Here is a 10045-nt window from a genome sequence, read left to right as displayed (position 1 = left end):
GAATAAAGAATAAAAATTTTATTCAAAGCTTGAATAAATTCTCGGCGAATAAAAAATTATTCAAATAATTTTTGAATAATAGTTACTTTTTTATTCAAGCCCTCGAATAAAGAATAAAAATTTTGTATCTTTTATTCATTACCCGGAATTTTTATTCAAATAAAAATTTTGCCCATCTCTGTCTGACGGGCAACATGCAGCCAAATATTGCAAAACCATTGCTCGGAAACGTAAAAGAAGGACTTTTGAGGCAAACAATGGCCTAGATTGATCTTTTATCTAGCGATTTTGACTACTAAAAAACCCCGACTTTGCATTTCATGTAATTTCAATTAGTATTACAATTACTGTAATTTGGAATTGCAGAAATACAATTACATGTAATTGTAATTGGAATTGCAATTACTTTCGCTCAACCAGTAATTGTAATTGCGGACCACAATTACAATTACAGTGATTCGTCAAGTAATTGCAATTACCAATTACAATTACATGTAATTGTAATTGTATTTCTGCAATTCCAAATTACAGTAATTGGTAAGTAATTGTAATTGTAATTGAAATTACATTTTGCCCAACTCTGGTGTGAACCACTACTAATCCAATTCCAAACATCTTTATTTTTCACTAGCTGCCCGTGGCGTACCTACTTACAGTACGCAATTTTCTGAGTTACTTTCTACATATATGTTAGCGATTTTTGTTTTTTTTTATTCATATCCTTGTGTCCGTGCTGTCATCTAGTAATCGGCGCGCGATCGTCAGACCGCTTTCTACTTTATACTTTATTGTATATAGCATATGTTACATATATGATACATTATAAATTATACTTCACATGTACAGTAAATATGGGTCAAATTATCTCTTCTTTGGTGTCATTTTAAAGTGTCGCAGATATATTGGTAAAATTTCATTAAATATTAGTAAAAAATAAAGAAGTTTCAGTAATGCACTAGTATTGTCTCACCGATACGCTATTTTTTGTTGCGCCTTCGGCCGCGAAGTCCATGTTTACATGCTGTCCTTTCCTACGTTTGGCGCGGCGCACAATCGACGAAGCACAAAACATTTGTGTCCAGTCCCGATCTATGTTAGAACACGGAACCGAGAATTGACCTAGATTAGGACTTTACTGTACTTCCCGGCTATTTTTTTCTAGTATTCGACAGTCGTCGTTGAACTACGTCAGAAATCTAGGCATGTGCGGGCCGCCCGATATTCGGGTTCTGAAAGAATCGGACAAGTTCGGGCGACCGAGTTATCGCGATACCCGAGATTAATCTCGCAAGATATGTCTCTCGCCCGAACTTGTCCGATTCTTTCCGAACCCGCCCGACGATGTCGAGTCACTCTTCCGGGCAGGCCGAAACGCTCGGGCCGTTCGAAATCGAGCCCACCCGACTATCTGCGACCCAACCCGACTATTCGGGCGGCCCGCACATGCCTACAGAAAACTCATTCTTCGTATAACGATCGAGTATTTTCTTATTTTGCCATGAGCTCAGATTCTCGAAAACTCAAAATTGAAAATGAACATGGATAGTTTATCGATAAAAAATATCAGGTAAATGTTACGTTTTGGGGCTACGTTCAAGGTCAAATGATCTTGACACATGTTGTCAAGAGACCAACATTCTCAACAACTTTTCTCTATGTATACAGGATGTTCCACGCAATTGTTTCAGGCCATAACTCCGTTATTAATGCATTTACGAAAAAATATCAAAAGAGAAAGATAAATGGTTCGAAGAATGTTACATTCGCAGGCCCTTAGATATTTTTTAGGTGTAACTGTGCATGTGCAATTAGCAATTGCATCATTTCTTTAAATAGAAATGCATATTTTCTGTTGCACTAATCGATTCCTCTGTTCATTCTAAGTAAAAAATTATTTGGGTACCATAGCAAAAAAATTAATGGTTCTCGCGACATTTTCAAAACCTGTCTTTATTGAAGAAGATGCTTATTAGTTTTCCTACTCAACTTATGACTAGTGTTCCTGATTGCCCGACATTTTCGATTTATCGAGAAATGAGAAATAAGACTATATTTCTCGAGAATTCTCGAGAATTTTTAATGAAATAACAAAATATTGGAGAACTTACGATATTTGGAATATCGTTGATAATATTTATGGAAAGCGCAGGAAACATTAACTCAATGTTTATCCCTGTCCAATATGCACGCAACTATCCAGTATTGTTCCTTTAGATGAGAAAAAAATTTGTGCAAAGTTTGATGTCGATCGGATGAAAGGATGACGTGCGCACTTAAATTGGAAATTTGGAAAATTGTGAAATTCACCTTAACTATGGAACATGACACACTGTTGAATAGCAATATAGAATAATTATATGACCTCCTTTAAATAAAAATAACGATGACCTTAAAATTTCGAAATATGATTTCCAAAAAATTTTTATTTTGCCATTATATTCACCTTATTGAACAGTGCACATTTCTTCTCCGACATTGTTTCGTATAATCACAAGTAACAGAGATATTTAAATACCTACAATAAAATGTAGCATATTTTGACTGATGGTAGGACATACAGTAAGGAGCATAACTGATTCCACACACTTTAAATCAGAACAACTTTTTTATGAATGGACCAAACGACTTCAATTTCTCTGTAAGGCTAGAAGAATTAGTTTAGTAAATGATGTGTACAAAATATGTTGAAAAAATGCATTTGGACGGAATTGTGAAAAACAATAGCAAAAATTGATTTTTACAACTTTTTTAGCTGGGCCAATAACGAAAATTCAAAAGATGTGTCTGGTCAACTGGGATAAATTATATACGCTCTGAAAATTTCATTGAAATTAGTTAATTGGTTTGCGAATTATAAACGATCAAAAGTGTTAAAAACTTCAAGATTTTCGGCCTTTTTACCACTTTTGATCGTTTATAATTCGTAAACCAATTATCCAATTTCAATGAAATTTCAGAGCGTATATGTATAATTTATACCAGTTGACAAAAGACATTTTTTAAATTTTCGTTATTGGACCAGCTAAAAGCGTTGTACAAATCAATTTTTAGTATTGTTTTTCACAATTCCGACCATATGCATTTTTTCAACATATTTTGTACACATCATTTACTAAACTAATTCTTCTAGCCTTACAGAGAAATTGAAGTCGTTTGGTCCATTCATAAAAAAGTTGTTCTGATTTAAAGTGTGTGGAATCAATTATGCTCCTTATTGTAGGTATTTGTTCATTTCCAAAAATATGTTATAAAATAAATAAGAACCATAAGAATTTTCCGAAATTTAAATTTCTCGAGAAATACTGTAATTTCTCGAGAAAGAAGAAATAACCAATTATAAAATTTCTCGAGAAGGAACGCTACTTATGACGAACTTTTTAATCTTACAGTTCAATCACATTGCGTAAGACGTAAGAGCTATGATTATTTTTTCCTGCAACAACTTTGTCGCACATAATAAGAACATTAATTAATTAATGTCTATTTAATATTTGAAACCAATATTTCATTCGTAATATGAAAGGTTAGTTTGCCTTCCAGCATATTCTGGAACAAATATTTTTCCATGATAAACATAGAATATATTTCCTGCATATTTAAAAAAATATTCTATTTCTAATATTAAATATAAATTCATTTTATATTTAAAAAAGAATATTTGCCTGCTCATTTAAAAAAAATTTGTTACGTAATGTAAAATAAATATTGTACGTATATTTGAATATTAAAAACAGCTTGGATCTCTATTTAATAGTACATGAATGTGTATACAATATTTTGTGCTACTAGGGTGTAATCCGTCCATCCATGTGTTTATAACTCATATTTTGATAAAATATTTTCAGTATCATTCCAAGGAATAGGAAACTAATCTAAGGGCCTACGAATGTAGCATTCTTCAAACCATTTATCTTTCTCCCTTGATTTTTTTTCGTAAATGCATTAATAACGGAGTTATGACCTGAAACAATTTCGTGAGACACCCTGTACAACTACGTGTCACCCGGACTCAGTTCCCGACATAATTGCAAAAAACTTTTGTTAAATTTAGGTTACAAGTACACTTTATTCTCGTACAAGCTGTCACTGAACAGTAATTAAAATATACAGAATCATAGACAGAATCTCGGAAAGGTACCTATAGCCCAAGTAGTTTGGTGGTTAGGATGGTGAGGAGAGAGAGGGGCGGCTGTTAACCGTCAATGAGGCCCGACTACGCTTACAATGTTCCGCATTTTGATTTGGTACATGTGTTATCATATCACACTTAGGTTTGGAATTACCAAACCTAACCCAGACCAACATGCTTACATACGTCTAATTGAGTTCATTAAATACTTAAGGATGTTCTGGAGGTACACAGGGTGCCCACGCAACTGGAACAGGCTGTACCTCCTAAATGGTCGGGAATAGAGGAAAATGTTATAAGAAAAAGTTGAATGGCATCAGACGGTGCATACTACGCAACTAATTTTATGTACTTCTTTGCATCGGTGCATCAGAAAAATGCAATTACACTTTTTTTAAAAATAGAAACCTACATTTTTGACTGCACCAATCGATGCAGTTTGTTGTGCTCTACATAAAAGTACTAACATACTTATTCGTTAAGAAGTTATTGAAGCTAAAAGTTGACTGAATTATTTCGGCCTCGGCAAGTGTTCCGGGTACCTACGTTATGTTCCATTATAAATCAGAGAACTTTTAGCGTCGATAACTTCCTAACGAATAAGTTTCGGGCATAAATATGTTAGTATTTTTATGTAGAGCACAACAAACTGCATTGACAGGTGCAGTCAAAAATGTAGGTTTCCATTTTTAAAAAAAGTGCAGTTGCATTTTCCTGATGCACCGATGTACAAAAGTGCATAAAACTAGTTGAGTAGTATGCACCGTCCGATGCCATTCAACTTTTTCTTATAACATTTTCCTCTATTCCCGATAGTACAGCCTGTTCCAGTTGCGTGGGACACCCTGTATACAAGTACAAAGAAAAGTTAATAAAATAAGAAAAGAGTTGATTCTAAAACGAAAGGGGATGCTTCTAAATGTTAATTAATGAGCGAATAACGAAAGAGGAGTTACAGATAGAGTTTCCAAGGGAGGGCAGTGGCAGTGGCGATGATTCCTTGTTGTCTTCCGACGATATTCTTCTTCTTGAATGGCGGCAGGTTGTTGGTCATTCCGACGATGTTGAACGGGGCAGGGAAGTAGTGATTGTACTATTCACCGTGCTAGAGACACGCACAGGTTTCCAGTCAGACCACTACTGGAACGACTTCCTAAATCGTTGCTTGTGTAGGAAGCCGTGTCGCCAGGTCGCCAGCAATCGAGGGGAATCAAGTACCCCCTCTCTGATGACCAGTCCAGTCTACTGCACGGGCACCGTGATCTACGGTCTTAGTGGGGGACGTTGAAGTGTACGCATGGTGCTGGAATAGGATAGTGGAAGGGGAGAAGGAGGAGAGTAATTGAGGCACGTTTCTGCCTCAACTGGCGACACTGGTAGGAAGCCGTATTCCGCTTTCAGCATTTTCTGCAGGGCTCTTTATCTTTAGATCTGTAACTTGTTACAGCGAGAATGTTATCCATCTTGCGGGGGTTGAAGGAACCCCCACTGGTTGTTTTATGCAGCGACAAAGAGTAAGACCCAAAACCCATCTGTGAGTAGGTGAACGGGAAGGGGAAGCATGGTAGCCAGCGGTCGGCGACCGGGTTCAGCGTGAGGCAGGAACGTCACGGGTGCGAAATCGGTCACGTTCCCTGCTTTACGTGCAAGGGAACATGACAGTCATCCGATCTTCCTCCCCTAAACGTAGCATTTACCAATATCTGTGTTGAAGAAACATAATATCAACATTATGCATAACGACATTATGCAAGTAAACATTCTCTAAAATTTAATCATTTGCAAAGACATGGCGGATCAAGTACAAGCGAACTTAAATTTAAAACCACCAAAATCGAAAATCCGCTGGTACTTTTGCTGTGCCTAGGTCTTAAAACAATACATTCGTTAAAGTGTAAAATATTTAATATTGCGTTCGTTGCGGCCCGCGTGTAGTATTAGGTTTTCACTTTTGGCCCACTGCAGTCCGTGAGTTGCTCATCATTGTTCTAAAACAGGCATGCACAACTCGTAGCCCCGAGAGCTACATACCGAAACCCAGCTCGGACGTATGGTAAGGGAACCCACTGTGGCGGCCAAACTTCCTACATGCGCCACAAGAGGGACAGGTAGTTAAAGACCTTTCCCGCAAGTACTCGATTCCTCAATGATTTGTATATACAGGGTGTCCCAAAATTCGTGAAAATCCCGAAAGGGGGTGGTACCTGAAACCAATTCAAGCGAAATTTTCCTTTGCAAAAACGTTATCCGCGGCTTTGTTTAGGAGTTATTAACGAAAAACACGGACCAATCAGAGCGTGACCTAGACGCGAGTTGGCACAGTCGGCCAGTCGACAGTTGGCGCGCCGCACAGTGGGTAAAATCGACGTTCTAGCTGTTCACGCCTATTTCACCATTATTTCAATACATAAAGACCACATTAAATAGGTCGTTGGATTCATCTTGCCGTCAGCTATAACATTATTGAATACAAAATATATATTTAGTTATAAATAAATAATGAAGGTGACCACAATTTTTTATTGAAAAAAAATTTTTTTGGAAATTTTTTGTATTAATATTTGTAAAAGACTGTGTACTGATTACTTGTTGTAGGAAACATTTTTTTGTCACATCACCGGAAATGTCTGAAAACTCGTGTGAATAATGAATAATATTTGAAAACTGGGTGTTCACGCCTATTTCACCATTATTTCAATACATAAAGACTACATTAAATATGTCGTTGGATTCGTCTTGGCGTCAGCTATATCATTATTGAGTAAAAAATGTATAGTTATATATAAATAATCAAGGTGACCACAATTTTTTATTAAAAAAAAAATTATTGAATTTTTTTGTATTGAGATTTGTAGAAGACTGTGCACTGATTACTTTTTATATGAAACATTTTTTTTGTCACACCACCGGAAATGTCTGAAAACTCGTGTGAATAATGAATAATTTGGCCACGATTTCGATCGAACTCACCACTGTGCGCGTGTCACGCGACGCTTTAAACTATCATAACTTCGGGTGATGGATTATGATGGATCTAAATTTTGCACAATCTTTTAGAGGAGATCTTGCCGAAAATGTTCCACTTTGTCAGAACATGGGAATCCCCGGGCATGACAACTTTATCCCTTGTTAAAGGTGAAAAACTTCGACAATTTTCCTTAGTTGATTAAATATTTTTTTTTATAATTAATTATGAACAATGATGTTTAGTTCCTGGTGCGTTCTCAACATAGATATACATTCTTCATATAAAAAAAATTGGTCACTTAATCTTCAGTAGGTTTACCAGGACATCATTATGAAGACAAGGAATTTTTTCGGCGATAAATCGTATCTGAAAAAGTTTGATCTGTGAACGTTTATTGTAACGAGAGTTATTAATAGCTTCAATTAATATTATCGTTTTCGAATGTAATAGACATTTAAGAAACATTGTGCATTCGTTAAAAATCGATATGAGGACTTTGAGTTTTTAGCCCGTGAACAGCCAGAACGTCGATTTTACCCACTGTGCGCCGGGCCGACTGTGCCAACTCGCGTCTAGGTGGCGCTCTGATTGGTCCGTGTTTTTCGTTAATAACTCCTAAACAAAGCCGCGGATAATATTTTTGCAAAGGAAAATGTCGCTTGAAATGGTCTCAGGAACCACCCCCTATCGGAATTTTCACGAATTTTGGGACACCCTGTATACCGTCCTCAACCGCCTTCCGACATCCCAAACGTCTAAGGCAGGGCCCGCTAGAATATAGCCTTACTGATGAGTCCTCTAGCTCTAGCGGGCCTAGGACGAAACGCTCCTTCCTTTTTCCTCCTCTCTTTCAGATTGGTCGAGCTCCTTTCTTATCAGTTTCCATCTTAACGAGCTACCACATCACTAAACATGTGAGTGTAGCACAAGTTCACAAGCATACTGTTGCAGTTCTCCCCACCCGACGTGTGCCAGCCAGCTCAGGACTCGGCTCACGAGCTGAGGCGAGAGGTCGCGCTCGCCAACCGTCGAGTTGCGCATGCCTGTTCTACAGTATTCTTAGCCAAAACTGAAAAGATTTGCTAGGTCCTAAGAGGGTTAATTTCGAAATGTACTTATACTGTTCAGGTAAATATCGAGGATATAAATAACGAGCTAATGGAATTCCAAAACCGGTGCCGCAAGTTGCCGAAAGGACTGAAAGAGTGGCCGGCGTTCTTCGCGTTGAAAAAAACAATCGACGACTTCAACGACATGTGTCCCCTTCTCGAATTAATGGCCAACAAAGCCATGAAGCCGCGCCACTGGCACAGAATCGTGGAAGTGACAGGCTATTCGTTCGATCTTGAAAACGAGGGATTCTGTCTGAAGAACATCCTCGAGGCGCCATTGTTGAAGTACAAAGAGGACATCGAGGACATCTGTATCTCGGCTATGAAGGAAAAGGACATTGAGGCGAAATTACGCACAGTCGTAAACGAGTGGTCATCCCACGAACTGACATTCATGACGTTCAACAACAGAGGGGAGTTGTTACTGAGAGGAGACACCACGGCAGAGACGATAGGTCAGCTCGAGGACAGCTTGATGGTCCTTGGCTCTCTAATGTCGAACCGGTACAACGCGCCGTTCCGCAAGCAGATACAACAATGGCTGACGGATCTGTCGAATACTAACGAGATTTTGGAAAGATGGCTGCTGGTGCAGAATATGTGGGTGTATCTGGAGGCGGTGTTCGTCGGTGGGGATATCGCGAAGCAGCTACCGAAAGAGGCGAAGAGATTTAGCAAAATCGATAAAAGCTGGCAGAAGATCATGCAAAGAGCCCACGAGACCCCGGGCGTGGTACCTTGCTGCGTAGGGGACGATTTGCTGAAGCAACTTTTACCGCATCTACAAGAGCAATTGGAATTGTGCCAAAAATCACTGAGCGGGCAAGTATATTTATGCTGTAGGATTTCAGGAAAAAGAGGGAACCGTCAGCAGCAATCAAATCCGCAACCTCAATGGTTGTAACTGATCAGCTAACGAGCACATTACGGTGATCCATAGCTAAAGGAGCCAAACATTTGTTTTTAATTTTCTTGGTCTTATCCCTCTAACAAGGAGAACCCCCGCTCTGTCCCTCACGGATTTTGTTCAGACTCTACAGAGTTATAGATCTCGTTCTCCTGATTACGAAAATACCCCATTATAGGCGCAGACGCTCAATAGTTTTCGAGATATTTGCAATTAAAGTTTCATAACAGTAAAATATCAGTTTTGTTCAGATTTTTACCAAGCAGTGGTGTGGTGTAACAGCAGCGAGCTGAACTGTTACGCCGCAGGCCCGGGTTCGAAACCTTTCGAGGTAGATTATTTTTAATTGTTTTTTTCTCATGGAAAATGCATTTTCAATGTTAAACAAGTTTTAAATAAAATATTTTTATTCGCTAAAGGACTAATTGAAAATGATACTTATTATTTTATAGAAGAAACACTAGATCTATTACTACATATTTACATATACAAAAGATAATAATTATAAAACAATAATAATAATAATAATAATAAATAATACATAATACACAAACAACAAATATAAGAACAACACATACAAAACACAAAATGGAATAAATATGAAAAATACAAAACACAAAATGCTACGACTATAAAAAGAAACTGACTGACGAACGAAATATGCATTTGGAATTTGAAAGATGCAAGAGGCAGAGCTAGTATCAAATCTCACGATAACGTCAACAGTTTACCGAAAGTTCTAAAGAGCGCAAGCCCCATAGCTCGTTGCCAGATCGTAGCCAATAGATCTCTACACCGAAATCTTCGTCGACTAACATTACTGTCTTTTAAAATAAATACCATTGTTGCACATAACAAAAATTATAAGTATTTGATTTCTATATGTACTCTACGTAACGTATATTGTTTATATTATACAAGCTACAGGA

The 10045-nt window shown here is 37.7% G+C and overlaps 1 protein-coding gene across 1 annotated transcript in view; it reads left to right on the top strand.

The window, feature by feature from the left end:
- Positions 1-9191, top strand: part of LOC143211245 (dynein axonemal heavy chain 5-like) — a 179722-nt gene extending 170531 nt beyond the window's left edge. The window contains exon 7 of the mRNA XM_076428729.1: positions 8226-9191. Within this exon, the coding sequence (XP_076284844.1) occupies positions 8226-9113 (888 nt within the window). The 3' untranslated portion in view covers positions 9114-9191. The remainder of the gene's footprint in view (positions 1-8225) is intronic.
- Positions 9192-10045: the final 854 nt, after the last annotated feature.

The sequence above is a fragment of the Lasioglossum baleicum genome, chromosome 8 (assembly GCF_051020765.1).
Source record: "Lasioglossum baleicum chromosome 8, iyLasBale1, whole genome shotgun sequence".
In the NCBI taxonomy this organism is placed as follows: Eukaryota; Metazoa; Arthropoda; class Insecta; order Hymenoptera; family Halictidae; genus Lasioglossum; species Lasioglossum baleicum.
This window is presented reverse-complemented; position numbering and strand designations above follow the sequence as displayed.